General features: G+C 45.9%; 1 protein-coding gene across 4 annotated transcripts in view; it reads right to left on the bottom strand.

Moving 5' to 3' along the window:
- Nucleotides 1-544: 544 nt before the first annotated feature.
- cdk17 (cyclin-dependent kinase 17) overlaps nucleotides 545-18488 on the bottom strand; it is a 292409-nt gene continuing 274465 nt past the window's right edge. For all 4 annotated transcript variants that reach the window (XM_038810897.1, XM_038810899.1, XM_038810898.1 and 1 more), the window contains 2 exons: nucleotides 11014-11091; nucleotides 545-1958 (listed from right to left, as the gene is read on the bottom strand). In XM_038810897.1, coding sequence (XP_038666825.1) covers nucleotides 1921-1958; nucleotides 11014-11091 — 116 coding nt within the window. In that variant the 3' untranslated portion in view covers nucleotides 545-1920. The remainder of the gene's footprint in view (nucleotides 1959-11013; nucleotides 11092-18488) is intronic.

Below are 18488 nucleotides of genomic sequence, written 5' to 3'. Positions count from 1 at the left end.
AAAAAAATAAAAGATGCACTGCAGCAACTCATTAAGGCTCCTTTGACTGTACCTTCCAAACCCGTGACCTCAACCCCCTAGAAGGAAAAGGGGAGCAGAGGTATGGGAACACCACCACCTGCAAGGTCCCTTCCAAGACGCACACCATCCTGACCTGGAAATCTATTGCTGTTGCAAAATCCTGGACCTCCTCGCTAAGAGGACTGTGGGGGTATTCCAGTGCTTCAAGAAGGCACCTCATCACCACCATCTGATAGGCAATTACAAATGATCAATAAATGCTAGACTAGCCAGTGACACCTACTTCCTGTGAAAGATTAAAAAGAAAAAGATATATCTGAAGCACTGGTATGGAAAGTGGCATGTGATGGAGAAGGCGAAACTGGGAGAATGAAAGAGACTCCTTCCAGCAAGAAGTGTAGTTGAGATAGCTATAGGTGTCAGTGGGCTTGAAGTGAATTTTACCAATCATCATCATTGACCGCAGCAACACTTTAGTTTCAGAAACCAGAACAGGTCACACAATAGGCCACAAAAAACAATGATCAGTTAAAACAAGGAATCACTGTAATATTCATACTTTCAAAAAATAGTACTGTCAGTCAGAAATAGCACAGCAGTTTTAGTTAGATACACCGATCTCAGCCTGGAATAATTTTGATGAACAGTAGTGGTCCAATGTACAATGTTACCAATGAATCTGTTTCTATTTTCCTCTTACAAAATTCCAATTAAAATCAGTCACAAGCAACACAAAATACAAGTAAACAATTTTCAACATGCCATCATCACAGTTCACAAATAAAATTAAACATACAAAATATTCTTAACACTGTTAAATAACTATGTAAATTTATGAAAATGATAGGACCCTGAATAAGTTTACAGTAAAAGTCCAGAAAAAAATGTCATCAATGATTATTTGCATTTGCTACAAATCTGATTTTTTAAACAATTATATATTAACAGTAATCCTAAAATGTAGGTTCACTAAAACCATTATTTAGAAAGGCAAACATACGTACAAATACTGTTACTGTTAACAAAAGCCTACTTATGATACTCATTGAGATACACAAGTTCTGTAGTGAAACCATTACAAATTGATGCAGGTGTAACAGCAAAGATCAGATATAAAACTGAACCATCAAAATTTCCATGTCTTCATAAAGTGACATGGAAACAATAGGTGCAATTAATTTGCTAATCTTTAGTAATGAAAAGGCAGATTTGATGTTGAATTCCTTAAATAGATTTTTTTTAAAAACACTAATCAGTTTCCCTGTTGGCCACACAAGATTTCAAAACAAATTTAAAAGTTCACTAAGGTTCCTCATCACAATTCTATTTTTAAAGGTGAGGCTCTGCAAATTTTCAAGAGAATGTGTAACTAAATACAATGAGAAAATCTGCAAAAAGCTGGAAATAGTCATTAGAAGAAACAGATGCATTCACATGCTACAAGCCACTCACATTTTCCGCTATACCACCACAATGTGGTTTATGGACAGTAGTCGTTTAGCAGCAATGATTCCTAATAAATAAGCACTTTGTTTCCAGTAATGTACAAAACTGCATCTAAAGTTACAACAGCAGCTGTAACCACTGGCTCTAAAACAACAAAGGTGAACCATAAAACTTTTTTTCTGTTTGTGTACATGTGTAAAATGTATATATGTACATACACAATATTACACATATATAAATTTCCACACACAAAAATGTCTCATTGACTTGCGAATATTAAACAATCTACACATCAGACTACATCGCAAGAAGGGCAGTAAAGGAGACACGTTCATATTCAAGTTATGATCCACTCTAACTTATGGAAATTGTTGTCTTCAAATCAAAATCCTGGGTAACTGTGATGTAAATGGCAAGCCAATGGAACTCAAGTCTATTATTTTGCAAGATAGCCTAGAACAGCATACTCTGTCTTCTGTTTTTCCCATGTGCTGGAAAATAAAGAAAGATGCATTGAAACCAGTTTGATGGCAGGCAAGTTGTTGCACTCAGTATTTCTTATGATGCATGTATGAGGGTCACAAAGAACAATAACTGACAATTTTGTATGTATAACTGAAGTCAGAATCATACATTTTTATAAATGTTTTTTTTATTGAGTTTTCATATTTTATATATGACAAATTACAAATTATTAGAGAAAAAAAGAAAACACAAAAATTTAACATGAATATTTACAGGTAAGCATCTTCATAACAGCAATTGTGGCCGCCCCCTTTAGCCAGCATACATATTTTACATTCCCCAATATGGCCGGGGCACATGTTTATAGGCATTTATTTATAGTTTGGTTTTGGGCCTTAGCTTGCCATCAAACCCCCGTAACGAGCCCGTAAACCCCCCCCCCCCCCCCCACCTTCCCCCGAGTCCCGTCCATTTTCCCCTGATTCTTGGCCACCCGACTATTCTTCCTCTTGTACGTTGGCCACAAACAGGTCCCGGAACAATTGCATGAATGGCTCCCACATTCTGTGGAAGCCGTCGTCTGACCCTCGGATGGCGAATTTGATTTTCTCCATTTGGAGAGATTCCGAGAGGTCGGACAGCCAGTCTGCAGCTCTGGGTGGTGCTGCTGACCGCCAGCCAAACAGGATTCTACAGCGGGCGATCAGGGAGGCAAAGGCAAGGGCGTCCGCCCTCCTCCCCAGGAATAGATCTGGCTGGTCTGAAACCCCGAAGACCGCCACTATCGGGCATGGCTCCACCCTCACCCCCACCACTTTGGACATAGCCTCGAAGAAGGCTGTCCAGTACTCCACAAGTCTGGGGCAAGACCAGAACATGTGGGCGTGGTTGGCCGGGCCTCTTTGGCACCGCTCACATCTGTCCTCCACCTCCCGGAAGAACCTACTCGTACGGTTTCTCGTTAAGTGGGCTCTATGTACCACTTTTAGTTGCGTCAGGCTGAGCCTTGCGCACGTGGAGGTGGAGTTGACCCTATGCAGTGCTTCGCTCCAGAGTCCCCACCCTATCTCCATCCCCAGGTCGTCCTCCCATTTCCTTCTTGTTGCGTCCAGTACGGTGTCGTCCCTATCTACCAGTCGGTCATACATGTCACTACAGTTCCCTTTCTCTAGGATACTTGCGTCCAGTAGATCTTCCAGTAGTGTCTGTCGTGGCGGTTGTGGGTACGTCCTTGTCTCCTTTCGTAGGAAGTTTTTGAGCTGCAGGTACCGCAGCTCGTTCCCCCCAGCTAGCTGAAATTTCTCTGTCAGTTCGTCCAGTGTTGCGATCCTGTCGTCCGTGTATAGGTCCCTGACTGTCAGTGTCCCCCCGTCCTGCCTCCACCTTTTGAAGGTGGCGTCAGTCAGTGCTGGTTTGAACCTATGGTTGTTGCAGATGGGAGCCTTGTCCGACATTTTGTACAGGCCAAATTGCTGCTGCAGTTGGTTCCAGGATTGGAGGGTGGCTGTCACCACTGGGCTGCTGGAGTGTTTTTTGGGTGGGGATGGGAGTGCTGCCGTGGCGAGGGCCCGGAGGGAGGTTCCCATGCAGGAGGCCTCCTCCGCACGCACCCACTTGGCCTCTGGCTCCTGGATCCATCCCCTTACTCACTCGGCTGTTGCCGCCCAGTGGTAGAATTGTAGATTCGGGAGGGCTAGCCCCCCCCTGGATTTTGTTTTTTGTAGGACCTTCTTTGGGATCCTAGCATTTTTACCCCCCCATACGAATGCCATGATAAGTTTGTCCAGCGCTTTGAAAAAGGCCTTGGGGATGTAGATCGCAATGGATCTAAACAGGAAGAGGAACCTGGGCAGTACGTTCATTTTGATCGTCTGGACTCTCCCCGCGAGGGAGAGTGGGAGTGTGTTCCATCTTTGCAGGTCCTTTTTAACTTCCTCCGTCAGGCTGGTGAGGTTCCATTTGTGGATCCCTTTCCAGTCATGGGCTATTTGGATCCCCAGGTAGCGGAATTTATGTCGGGCTTGTTTGAACGGCAGCCCCTTTAGTGCTGCCCCCCACCCCCACCCCCCTTGCGGGTGTACTGGGAAGATCTCACTTTTGCTCATGTTGAGTTTGTAGCCCGAGAAGGCTCCAAACTCTTTCAGGAGCGCGATGATTCCGTCCGAGATATAGAGGAGCAGATCATTCGCATAGAGTGAGACTCTGTGCTCTCTACCTCCCCTTCGGATCCCCCTCCAATTTTTTGCTGCCCTGAGCGCGATTGCTAGCGGTTCGATTGCTAGTGCGAACAGCAGCGGGGACAGTGGGCATCCTTGTCTGGTGCCCCTGTGCAGCTGGAAGTATTGGGAGTTGGTATTGTTGGTCCGTACACTCGCCATGGGAGCGTTGTATAGGAGCTTTACCCAAGCGGTGAACCCTGTTCCAAGCCCAAACCGCTCCAGTATCTCTATGAGGTATTTCCATTCGACTCTGTCGAAGGCCTTTTCTGCGTCCAGGGAGACAATCACCTCTTGTGTTCTCTCCCCGGAGGGGGTCATTATCACGTTCAGCAGGCGCCTGATGTTCGCGGTAAGCTGTCTACCTTTGACGAAGCCCGTCTGGTCCTCTGTGACCACCTCAGGTACACAGTCTTCTAGCCTTTTGGCTAGGATTTTGGCCAGTATTTTGGCGTCTGCTCAGAATCATACATAATGGATTCTTTTGAACTTGCATACCCTTAAAATTACTCTTGCTTAAACATTGAAAAAATTGCTAATGAATAAATGAGATTTAAAAACAAATATATTTTACGATTTATAGCAACAATCTCTGCCTGAGCCCGAAGAAGCAAATTTGAGAATGAGCCCAGAGATAGCTTTCCTGACGATGCACCTGTTTGAAGCTAGTTCTGCTATTGATTGCAATCGGATTTTTTTTGTTAAGGCACCAGGTCACTGATTCAAAAGTAGAGTATTCTAGTTAGAAATAATATGAATTGTATATGGTCAGCGACACAATAGGGATCAATTTAACAAATTGCTCAGGTCCTATAAGATTCTATAAGGGGCTGGTTTAGCACACAGGGCTAAATCGCTGGCTTTTAAAGCAGACCAAGGCAGGCCAGCAGCACGGTTCAATTCCCGTACCAGCCTCTCCGAACAGGTGCCGGAATGTGGCGATTAGAGGCTTTTCACAATAACTTCATTTGAAGCCTACTTCTGACAATAAGCGATTTTCATTTCATTTCATTTCAAGATCCTCCCACATCCTTCTAAATTCCAACGAGTACAGACCGAGTCTACTCAACCTCTCCTCGTAATCCAACCCCCTCAACTCTGGGATTAACCTAGTGAATCTCCTCTGCACACTCTCCAGCACTAGTACATACTTTCTCAGGTAAGGAAACCAAAACTGAACACAATACTCCAGGTGTGGCTCACTAACACCTTAAACAATTGCAGCATAACCTCCCTAGCCTTAAACTCCATCCCTCCAGCAATTGAGTACAAAACTCCATTTGCCTTCTTAATCACCTGTTACCTCTGTGAACCAACTTTTTGCGACTCATATACTAGCACACCCAGGTCTCTGCACAGCAGCATGTTTTCATATTTGATCATTTAAATAATAATCCCTTTTGCTGTTATTCCTAACAGCACCGTATTCTATATCATACGGACTAGGGGTCTCTCACTCCCCCTCCTGTCAATCATGATCACTGCCCCTAGCCCTACACAGCGAGCAGGACACCACCCCTACCCCTTGTCACCATCAGTCAACTGCCCTTCCCCCTTCTAGAATCCCCCCAACCACTTCCTCTCAAAACCACTCACCCCCACCCCCATCAGTCGCACCTCCCAGGTCCATCAAAACCCACCCACACATGTTCAGATGCCGTGGTCTCTCCCCCACCTTGCTCCCATTCACCAACCAACTTGCGTTAGCTAGCGAGGTGGCCTGTCAGAGCATCCTACCTCAAATATGCCAAATACCGAAAAAAAACAACATAAAGGCCCCCCCCACATCAGACTTTCCAATCTTCCCAAAACAGACCCTCAAACAAAGGAAAACAAATCCAAACATATTATTAACCCTATGCCCCAAACCATCCCCTCTCAAATACACCCATGAGGAAATAAACTGAGTTCAGCCCCAGTCCTTCAACCTTCATGAACATCTCCATCGCCATCTCAAAGTAATTGTTCCTATAACTCAGGAGTTCTCAACCTTTTTTAACCCATGGACCCCTTTTCCTCTTAATTTTTTTTTGTGGACCCCCATAGCCATTCCACAGAAAAAAAAGCTTCTTATATGCGTGGTAAACTAATCCTAAAGTCCATCTACCTTACCGTGAGGGTTGGAAACGGATTAGCGGTATTTTCGTCCGTTGCCAAACTTATTCTAATATGAAAAGTAATGAAAAAAACTTTTTACTGACTAAATTGAATTAAATTACTCTAAAAATAACCAATTCATATCAAATACACACAGTTTCTAGTGATTACTGTGTTAAATCATTCATTAAACTTGTCAAGGAGAAACGTGGCATAAGCGTCAGGTCAACCGTGGGTATTTAATAAGCTGCTTCTGTCATTAAAGGTCCTCCGGGCTGTTCCTAGGGGACAATAGCCCGGGCAATCTTCAACAACAACTGTCATTAAAGCACAATAAACCCATTTGTCATCAACCAGTATGGATTATAATCTCTCTTTGACCTTTGTCAGTGCGAGAGAGAGAGAGAGAGAGAAAGGTGAATATGCATCATGAAAACAAACATTTTTTTCTTCTACTTGATTCTCAGTAATAACAATTGTTCTGAAGTAGAATTGCTCTATGGACCACTAAAATATCACCATGGACCCCCAATTCGATATTTTTTTTGTGTGGACCCCCAGTAATGTTACATGGACCCCCAGGGTCCATGTGGACCCCGGTTGAGAACCACTGCTATAACTCTTAACTTCGCTGGGTAGACCACTCCATACATCACATTGCTCTTGTACAACATTGCCATCACCCTTCCAAAGGCCCCCCCCGTCATCTTGTCAGCTCATCCGCGAGATGTTGGATATACAAATCCGTTACCTTCGCACCTCATCTCTCGATTCTGCTTTGCCCATCTCAACACTTTCTCCTTCACCTGGTAGCTAAAAAAGCAGACTATCATAGCTCTTGGTGGTTCATTCGCCTTCAGCTTTGGATGGAGCAACTGATGAGCCGTATTCAACTCATAGGAGGGGATTTCTTTCCCCCTCCCCAAACTTGGCGAAAATCGCCTCAAAATACTCCATTGGCCACCAGCCTTCCAGCCCCTTAGACAATCCCACAATCTGCAGATTCTGCCATCGTGACCTGTTCTCCAGGTCGTCCACTTGTGTCCTTTGCTATTCTCTTTCACAGCTCCTCACCCATTGATGTGAACTGGCCGCTGTGCCGTGACAATGCCTTCTCTTCCCCCCCACACCCACCTTCAACACCTCTCCTTGCTCCTTAATTGCCACTGACATCTTTCCCAAAGCTTCTTTTATCGGGCCCAGTGCATCATCCACCAACTCCTTGAGTAAGACCATCATTTCCTTCTGATGTTTGGCGAACAGCTGGTCAAACACATCATCTCAGCCAGCATGTTCACTGTAAAGGGCGCAGACCAACCCAGCAAGCTTGCTCCCGTCATCTTTCGTCCCACAGAACTCTGCACCGAACTCGAGCTCTCGGACGGACTATTGCTCACACCTTTTTGCCCCATATTCTTCTTCGGGGTTTTTGACATTCTTTAGTTGCCGCAGGGTTTCTAGAGATTGATCATATAAAATTTTCCCTCCAAATTTGTGTGAATAGGGCCAAAAAGCGAAAGCTCTAGTAGAGGCTACTCAACGTTTGACCTCCACCTACATGTCGCCACCGGAAGTCCCCACTGTCATTCCGTTAAGTAATGCTCCCCAATCGATCAAAGCCAACTCATGCCTTATATAATCGTAGTTTCCTTTGAAGATTCAAGGACCTAGTCTCAGAATCGACTACTACACTCTCCATCTCGATGAAAAATTCTATCATATTTCAGTCACTCACCCTCAAGGGGTCTTGCACAACTTGATTGCCAATGATTCCATTCTCATTATACAGTACCCAGTCTAGGGTGGCCTGCTCTCTTGTTGGTTCCTCACGTATTGGTCCAGAAAACCATCCCGTATACACTCCATGATTTCCTCCTCTAAGGTATTGTGGCTAATTTGATTTGCCCAAAGTATGTGCAGATTAAAATCACCCATAATTACAGATGTTCCTTTATTGCATGCTTCATCATGTTGCTGATACCTGGGTAGTTTGCTGTCCAATGTTACAAACAGGGATAGTGTTTCTCCTTCCGTTTGGAATTGCATTTGGCCTTTTCCCCAAAGCACATTTTTGAACATTATTACGGCTAAATAGAGCAAAATGGGAATCATAGCATGGTTATGTTGTTACTGGACTATTAATCCAGAGGCCTGGACTAACATTCCAGAAATTTGAGTTCAAATCCTACCATGGCACGTAGGGAATTTTAGGGGCCTCACGGTAGCATAGTGGTTAGCATCAATGCTTCACAGCTCCAGTGGTCCCAGGTTCGATTCCCGGCTGGGTCACTGTCTGTGTGGAGTCTGCACGTCCTCCCCGTTTGTGCGTGGGTTTCCTCCGCGTGCTCCGGTTTCCTCCCACAGTCCAAAGATGTGCGGGTTAGGTGGATTGGCCATGCTAAATTGCCCGTAGTGTAAGGTTAATGGGGGGATTGTTGAGTTACGGGTATACGGGTTACGTGGGTTTAAGTAGGGTGATCATTGCTCGGCACAACATCGAGGGCCGAAGGGCCTGTTCTGTGCTGTACTGTTCTATGTTCTATGTTCAGATGAGCTGAGGCAAGGGAGAAGATGTGCGATATCATGGATGTGGGAAACAATTTGTCTAACTGTAAGCACCAATATGTGGTTGGGTGCTCAGCTCGGGTTCAAACATGACAAAGATTCAAACAGTCTGGTTGCATCTCAGACAGTTGCCCCCGGGGGAGGGAGTAGCTAGCTAAGGAACAGATTACGGAGAGAGGACGAAAGAAAATGGCTTCCATCCCACTTCAACCCAGCCCTGTGCAAGAATCATCCTCCTCCACGAGGGATTGTTGGCAGATGTGGACCTAAATCGCCTGGGCTAATAAGTGGCAAGTAACCTTTGCGCCACACCAAGTGCCAGACAATGACTATCCCCAACAAAATAGATTCGAATCACCTTCTCTCGAGATTCAACAGCATTAGCAAAGCTGGAAATTTCACCATCAACATCATAGGTAGACTACTGACCAGAAACTTAACTGGGCCAGTCACAAAAATACTGTGGCTGCAAGAGTAAGTCAAAGATGATAATTCTGCAGTAAACTACTCGCCTGCTGACTCCCCAAAGGCTGTCCACCATCGATAAGGTAAAGAGTGTGATGGAATACTATCCATTTGTCTGGATGAGTGTAGCTCCAATAACACTCAAGCAGCTTAATACCATCCAAGACAAAGCAGTCAGTTCGATTGACAAACCATGACCGTATACATTTACGGGACCCACTACTGGTGAACAATAGCAGCCATTTGCATGTATTACAGGATGCATTGTAGCTAGGCCCCTCAAAAACACATCTCCAAATCTTTCATCTAGAACTGTGTCTGCGTGGGTTTCCTCCAGGTGCTCTGGTTTTCTCCCACAGTCCAAAGATGGTGGATAAGCCACGCTAAATTGCCAATTGGGATGGAGTTGCAAAAATAGGAGGGGGGGATTGGGCTAGGCAGGATGGCCTTTGAAAGGGTCAGTGCAGACTCGACGGGCCAAATGGTCTCCTTTTGTACCCTAGAGATTCTATGAAGAACAGGGCAGCAGGCAGATGGTAACACCACCACTTGTCATCCACATCATACATCATTCTGACCTGGAAAGATATTGTCGTTCCTTCAATTTCACTGGGTCAAAATGCCATAATTGTTGCCCTAACATCATTGTGAGTGTAACAGTTATGGTTTGAAAAGATCGCTCACCACCATCCTGCCAAGGGCAATTAGGATGGGCAATAAATGCTGGTCTTGCTAATGGCTCATATATCCCATGAATGCATTTAATAAACAATTGGATTGGATATTTTACTGTAAACTGGGGGGGGGGGGCACTCCAAAACAATTTGAGCACAGGGCTAAATTGCTGGCTTTGAAAGCAGACCAAGGGAGGCCAGCAACATGGTTCAATTCCCGTACCAGCCTTCCCGAACAGGCGCCGGAACGTGGCGACTTGGGGCTTTTCACAGTAACTTCAATTGAAGCCTACTTGTGACAATAAACGATTTTCATTTAATTTCAAGTTGTTATTATGTGGAAACAGAGTGGCACGATAGCGCACTGCTGCCTCATGGCGCTGAGCATTCGGGTTCAATCCCAGCCCTAGGTCATTGTCCATGTGCAGTTTGCACATTTTCCATGTGTCTATGTGGGTCACACACCCACAATCCAAAGATGTGGGTGGATTGGCCACGCTAATAATAATAATCTTTGTTATTGTCACAAGTAGGCTGACATTAACACTGCACGAAGTTACTGTGAAAATCACTTCGTCGCCACACTCTGGTGCCACACTCCAGTGCCTGTTTGGGTACACAGAGAGAGAATTCAGAATGTCAAATTCACCTAACAAGCACGTCTTTCGGGACTTGTGGGAGGAAACCCACGCACACATGGGGAGAACGTGCATCCAAGTAGCACAGACAGTGACCCAAGCGGGAATCGATCCGGGACTCTGGCGCTGTGAAGCAACAGGGCTAACCACTGTGCTACTGTGAATTGCCCCTTAATTGGAAAGAATGATTGGGGTACTCTAAATTTATTTTTAAAAGTTTGCGTGGAACAGAAAATCATTTAATCAAAAACATTTTCTTTTAAAAAAGAGGCCATATGCTCTTACTGTGATGCACACCTGAATAACTTGCATATGACGCCAATATAGAAGCAGGCGAAGGTTGGTTTCTTGGGTAGAAGTAGAGCAGCTAACTGCTGCAATTCTTTTCAAATGAGCCATTTCAGTTTCATAAACAATCAATATTACCTGTCTCTGGATACGATGAGGTTTTGTAGCCAGGATCCTTTTGCAACTGAATTTCACTGAGCGAGAAAACTGAGGCACCTAATACAAAGGGGGTAACGATAAAAAAATAAGTTGTGAGGACAGACATATCAGAGATTACTGGATCTGAACACTCCCAAAAAATGGTAATTCCATCCAAGAAACAAAAAAGATCTAAAAGAAAATAAATGTTCACTTAAATGTTTTTAATTATAACAGGTAACGTTCCAGCCTCAGATTTTGCTTCCCTCTCCACAATGAAGATCTAATGTTAATTCTTCATGAGTTGGTTAGTGAGGTTTTCCATGCATCTGGACAAAAAACACTGCCACAGAGTAAATAACAGCATCAGTCATGTTTGCTACGATATGTATTCAGCATAACGTATGCAAAGACATGATGAATAATATTACAATTTTAAATCTTTTATCTGTTCTAGTTGAGTTCCTGATGTCATACTTCGGTCCACATTTAACATGTGCATCACCAGTGTAGAGTTGCAGGAACAGGAGTAGATCATACAACGCCTTGTTCTGCCATTTACTTGGATCACAGTTAGTCATTAGCTCAACTTCATTTCCCAGCCTTTGATTCATATCCCGTGATACTGGAGGTAGTGACCACAATTCTGTGACTTTCACTTTAGTAATGGAGAGGGATAGGTGCGAGCAACAGGGCAAGGTTTATAATTGGGGGAAGGGTAAATACAATGCTGTCAGACAAGAATTGAAGTGCAGAAGTTGGGAACATAGGCTGTCAGGGAAGGACACAAGTGAAATGTGGAACTTGTTCAAGGAACAGGTACTGCGTGTCTTTAATATGTATGTCCCTGTCAGGCAGGGAAGAGATGGTCGAGTGAGGGAACCATGGTTGACAAGAGAGGTTGAATGTCTTGTTAAGAGGAAGAAGGAGACTTATGTAAGGCTGAAGAAACAAGGTTCAGACAGGGCGCCGGAGGGATACAAGATAGCCAGGAGGGAACTGAAGAAAGGGATTAGGAGAGCTAAGAGAGGGCATGAAAAATCTTTGGCGGGTAGGATCAAGGAAAACCCCAAGGCCTTTTACACATATGTGAGAAATATGAGAATGACTAGAGCGAGGGTAGGTCCGATTAAGGACAGTAGCGGGAGATTGTGTATCAAGTCTGAAGAGATAGGAGAGGTCTTGAACAAGTATTTTTCTTCAGTATTTACAAACGAGAGGGGCCATATTGTTGGAGAGGACAGCGTGAAGCAGACTGATAAGCTTGAGGAGATACTTGTCAGGAAGGAAGATGTGTTGCGCGTTTTGAAAAACTTGAGGATAGACAAGTCCCCCGGGCCTGACGGGATATATCCAAGGATTCTATGGGAAGCAAGAAATGAAATTGCAGAGCCGTTGGCAATGATCTTTTAGTCCTCGCTGTCAACAGGGGTGGTACCAGAGGATTGGAGAGTGGCGAATGTCGTGCCCCTGTTCAAAAAAGGGAATAGGGATAACCCTGGGAATTACAGGCCAGTTAGTCTTACTTCGGTGGTAGGCAAAGTAATGGAAAGGGTACTGAGGGATAGGATTTCTGAGCATCTGGAAAGGCATTGCTTGATTAGGGATAGTCAGCACGGATTTGTGAGGGGCAGGTCTTGCCTTACAAGTCTTATTGAATTCTTTGAGGAGGTGACCAAGCATGTGGATGAAGGTAAAGCAGTGGATGTAGTGTACATGGATTTTAGTAAGGCATTTGATAAGGTTCCCCATGGTAGGCTTATGCAGAAAGTAAGGAGGCATGGGATAGTGGGAAATTTGGCCAGTTGGATAACAAACTGGCTAACCGATAGAAGAGAGAGAGTTGTGGTGGATGGCAAATATTCAGCCTGGAGCCCAGTTATCAGTGGCGTACCACAGGGATCAGTTCTGGGTCCTCTGCTGTTTGTGATTTTCATTAACGACTTGGATGAGGGAGTTGAAGGGTGGGTCAGTAAATTTGCAGATGATACGAAGATTGGTGGAGTTGTGGATAGTGAGGAGGGCTGTTGTCGGTTTCAAAGAGACATAGATAGAATGCAGAGCTGGGCTGAGAAGTGGCAGATGGAGTTTAACCCTGACAAGTGTGAGGTTGTCCATTTTGGAAGGACAAATCTGAATGCGGAATACAGGGTTAATGGTAGGGTTCTTGGCAATGTGGAGGAGCAGAGAGATCTTGGGGTCTATGTTCATAGTTCTTTGAAAGTTGCCACTCAAGTGGATAGAGCTGTGAAGAAGGCCTATGGTGTGCTAGCGTTCATTAGCAGAGGGATTGAATTTAAGAGCCGTGAGGTGATGATGCAGCTGTACAAAACCTTGGTCAGGCCACATTTGGAGTACTGTGTGCAGTTCTGGTCACCTCATTTTAGGAAGGATGTGGAAGCTTTGGAAAAGGTGCAAAGGAGATTTACCAGGATGTTGCCTGGACTGGAGAGTAGGTCATACGAGGAAAGGTTGAGCGTGCTAGGCCTTTTCTCATTAGAACGGAGAAGGATGAGGGGCGACGTGATAGAGGTTTATAAGATGATCAGGGGAATAGATAGAGTAGACAGTCAGAGGCTTTTTCCCCGGGTGGAACACACCATTACAAGGGGACATAAATTTAAGATAAATGGTGGAAGATATAGAGGGGATGTCAGAGGTAGGTTCTTTACCCAGAGAGTAGTGGGGGCATGGAATGCACTGCCTGTGGTAGTAGTTGAGTCGGAAAATTTATGGACCTTCAAGCGGCTATTGGATAGGTACTTGGATTAGGGTAGAATAAGGGAGTGTAGGTTAACTTCTTAAGGGCAGCACGGTAGCATTGTGGATAGCACAATTGCTTCACAGCTCCAGGGTCCCAAGTTCGATTTCGACTTGGGTCACTGTCTGTGTGGAGTCTGCACATCCTCCCCGTGACTGCGTGGGTTTCCTCCGGGTACTCCGGTTTCCTCCCACAGTCCAAAGATGTGCAGGTTGGGTGGATTGGCCATGAAAAATTGTCCAAAATTCTATGATTAACCTAGGACAAAAGTTCGGCGCAACATCGTGGGCCGAAGGGCCTGTTCTGTGCTGTATTTCTCTATCTATAACTCTTAACCAATAAAAGATGGTTCCCAATCCTTAAAAAAAAAATCAGTTGTGCCCCAGCATCCACAATCTTTTGAAGGAGTCAGTTCCTGATTTCCATTACCCGAGTGTGAAAAGTGTTTCCTGGTTTCACTCTTAAATGGTTCTGCTCGCCTTAGAAAAAGTGAGTGTCTCTTTTGAGACATGGACCTGGATTTCACAAATGCAAAACAAAGGCGCTCAAAGAAAGCTGCCAATAAAGATCTAGCTACCTCTATGATGTGGATTTCCTGTTTCTCAATGTCAGTTTGAATATGGTGCCATATTCAAGAAGATCTCAAAGATATGCAATTATGATGTCATCAAAACGCATAAGCAGGTAATTACATCGACATATTCTCACAGAACGCAAACCAGGAAGTAAAATTAATTGAATTTTTACATTTTTAAATTAAACCTTCCAGAGAGTGAAATAATTGTGACATACACTTGGGATGAAGGTAGAATCCGAAATATCAAACAAGCTATATTTTGTAATATAAACTTGAAAGTAGAATTTTAAATATCACCAGTTTTAAATATTTTATAAATTTGAATATTTTGGATGTTTTTCGGAGAGAAATATAGAAATATGAAATTCACAATTTTTTCAGAGCTAGCGTGGTTGTTCAACATGACCCGAGTATGCTGTTAAAAAACCTTCATTCAACAAGGTGCAACTTTTTCAAGGGTTCTTTTTAAAAAAAAACCAAAACATTTTATTGAGATATTTTTGGTTTTACAACAACGACAAACTAAACATACATAAGTCTACAAAACATAGTGCAAAAAGCCTGATTCCTCCCTTACAGGTGCCACCTTTCTTAACCCCGCCCCCCCCCCCCCAAAAATCGCCACATCCGGACTTGGTGCCCCCCCGCCGCCCCCCGCCCGCACAGCTATCTTCTACACCAAAGAACCTGCTCATCCGAGCCACTGTCATGTGAGCCCGGTGAACGACCTTGAACTGTATCAGGCTGAGCCTGGCACATGTTGTGGACGCGTTGACTCAACTCAACGCCTCCGCCCAGAGACCATCCTCTATCTCTCCTCCTAACTCCTACTCCCACTCCCACTTGCGCTTCAGCTCCTCGGTCTGCGTGTCCTCTGACCCCATGAGCTCCTTATAGATGTCGGAAACCTTCCCTTCTCCCACCCACACTCTGGAAACTACCCTATCCTGAATCTCCCTTGGTGGTAGGAGGAGGAATGTTGAGAACATTCTACGTAGGAAGTCCCATACCTGCAGGTACCTAAATTTGTTTCCCCTCGCCAATCCAAATTTCTCCTCCAGCTCCCTCAACCTAGGAAAGCTCCCTTCCATAAACATATCCCCCATCCTCTCAATTCTTGCTCTCTGCCATCTTCAAAAACCCCCGTCCATCCCTCCCGGGGCAAACCGGTGATTATTACAAATTGGAGACCAGACCGATGCTCCCTCCGCTCCCACATGCTTCCCCCATTGCCCCCAAACTCTCAGGGCTGCCACCACCATGGGGCTGGTGGAGTACAGTGTCGGCGGGAACGGCAGAGGCGCAGTTATCAATGCCCCCAAACTGGTGTCCTGACATGAGGCTGCTTCCATTCGCTCACATGCCGACCCGACCCCAACCACCCAACTTCCTGATCATGGCTATATTCGCCGCCCAATAATAGTTACTGAAGTTTGGCAGTGCCAGCCCGCCCTCTCCCTGGCTCCGCTTAATCATCCCCTTTTTTACTCGCAGGGTCTTGCCCGCCCATACAAAGCCCGTGATAACTTTGTTGACCCATTTAAACAAGGTCCGCGGAATAAAGATGGGGAAATACTGGAACACTAACAGGAATCTCGGAAGGACCGTCATCTTCACTGTCTAGACCCTCCCAATTAGTGACAATGGGAGTGCGTCTCACCTGCGAAAATCGTCCTACATTTGGTCCACCAGATGGGCCAGATTAAGTTTGTGCAACCGTTCCCATTCCCATGCCACTTGGATGCCTAAATACTCAAAACTTCCCCCTACCACTCTAAACAGCAGTTCTTCCAGTCATCTCTCCTGTCCCCTTGCCTGGATTGCAAACATCTCACTTTTCCCCATATTTAGTTGTATCCCGAAAACCGGCCAAATACCCAGAGAATCCTCATGAATTCTTCTATCCCCTCCACTGGGTCCGATACATACAGGAGCAGGTTGCCTGCGTAAAATGAGACTCTGTGTTCCACTCCCTCCCAGACCAACCCCTTGAGGCTCACAGCGCAATTGTAGCCAGCGCGAACAACAGTGGGGAGAGGGGGCATCCCTGTCTCGTCCCCTGGTGCAGCCTAAAACAGTCCAATTTCGTACTATTCATCCGTACTTTCGCCACAGGAACCTGATACAGCAACCTGACCCAGTCAATAAAGCCCTGTCCAAATCCGAACCGTCCCAGTACCTCCCACAGATAATCCCATTATACCCAATCAAAAGCCTTTTCTGCATCCATTGCGACCACTATCTCCACCTCCCTACCTTCTGGAGGCATCATGATCGCATTTAGCAACCGTCTTACATTGGACACCAACTGCCTTCCCTAAACCAACCCCGTCTGGTCCTCCCCAATCTCGTCCGGAACACAGGCTTCAATCATAATTCAGCCCCCCCTAGGAAGTGCCTCATCCCCTCTGGCCCCGGTAGGGGTTCCGACCCACACAGCCGACCATAAAATTCCTTAATTGCCTTATTCACCCTTGCTGAGTCTCCCACCAGGTTCCCGTCTCCATCCTTTATTTTTTCTATCTCCCTGGCTGCCTCCCTCTTTCTAAGCTGCTGTACAAGCATTCTGCTTGCCTTCTCTCCATGTTCATAAATCGCTCCCCTCGCCTTTCTCAGCTGCTCTACCGCCCTCCTTGTGGTTAACAAGCCGAACTCCGCCTGTAGCCTCCGCCTTTCCCTTAAAAGCCCTGCCTCTGGGGTCTCCGCATACCCCCTGTCGACCTGTAGTATTTCCTTTACCAGTCGGTCCGTCTCCGTCCTGTCTACCTTCTCCTTGTGGGCCCGTATCGAGATCAGCTCCCCTCTAACCACCGCCTTCAATGCCTCCCAGACTACCGTTGCCGAAATGTTCCCTGTGAGATTGACCTCCAGGTAATTCTGAATACATTTCCTCAACCGCCCGCACACCTCCTCGTCCGCTAAAAGCCCCACGTCTAACCTCCAGTGTGGGCGCTGATTACTATCTGTACTAATCTGTCGGTCAACCCAGTGCAGGGCATGGTCTGAGATTGTGATCTACCAGTACCCCGTGCTCACCAGCCCCGTCAGTAGAGTCCTGCTCAGAGTAAAGCAATCGATCCAGTACACTTTATGCACATGTGAGTGGAAGGAGAACTCCTTTACTCTTGGCTGCCAAAATCTCCACAAGTCCACCCCCCCACCCCCATCTGCTCCATGAACCCTTTTAGCTCCTTAGCCATTGCTGGCACCCTGCCAGTTTTTGAGCTTGACCGGTCTAAACCAGCGTCAATAACTGTGTTGAAATCCTTTCCCATGACCAACTTATGCAAATCCAGATCCGGTATCTTCCCCAGCATACTCCACATCGTCCCAGTTTGGCGCGTATACATTTATCAGCGCCACCTGCACCCCCTCCAATTTCCCACTGACCATAATGTACCGGCCTCCCATATCTGAAACTATTCTTCCCGCCTCAAACACCACTCGCTTGTTGATCAGGATCGCAACCCCTCTAGTCCTCGAGTTCAGTCCCGAGTAAAAAACCTGTCCGAGCCAACCTTTCCTTAACCTAATCTGGTCAGCTACTTGAAGGTGCGTCTCCTGCAGCATTACCATGTCCGCCTTCCGTCCTCTCAAATGCGCGAACACGCGTGCCCTCTCGACCGGTCCTTTGAGCCCTCTTACATTCCAGGTGATCAGTCAAGTTGTGGGGCTCATCACCCCCCCCTTCGCCAATGAGCCAACCCCTCTCTTGGGACAGTCGCCAGCCCGCGCCCCACGCCTCCACCGGCCTGTCCCCAGGCAGCCTCCGCCCCTGACCTCCTCACTATCCCTCAGCAAAAGTCCCTCCCTCGTCAGCAGAACATTCTCTCCCCCCCCCCCCCCCCTCCCCCAGTAACAGCACAAAATAAATCAACCCCTTTGATAAGCCTAACATTTGCTCATCCGCCACTACGCTTTCCATAAGCTAGCTCGCCCAGCTAGTTTGGTGGCCCTCGCCCCTGGCACCAGACAATCTCCCAACTATTGTTCCCTCCCTCCCCCGCTCATACATACATATTCAAATGAAAAATAATCTCAGTACAATTGTCCGACAGAGATAAAAAAAAACCCAAGTTGAGCACAAAAAAAAGATCAAGCAAAAGATCCAGCATCTGAACAAACACACCTCCATCC

Source organism: Scyliorhinus canicula, chromosome 11, assembly GCF_902713615.1.
Source record: "Scyliorhinus canicula chromosome 11, sScyCan1.1, whole genome shotgun sequence".
Lineage (NCBI taxonomy): Eukaryota > Metazoa > Chordata > Chondrichthyes > Carcharhiniformes > Scyliorhinidae > Scyliorhinus > Scyliorhinus canicula.
The sequence above is the reverse complement of the archived record's forward strand: the minus strand, read 5'-3'. Positions and strand labels throughout refer to the sequence as shown.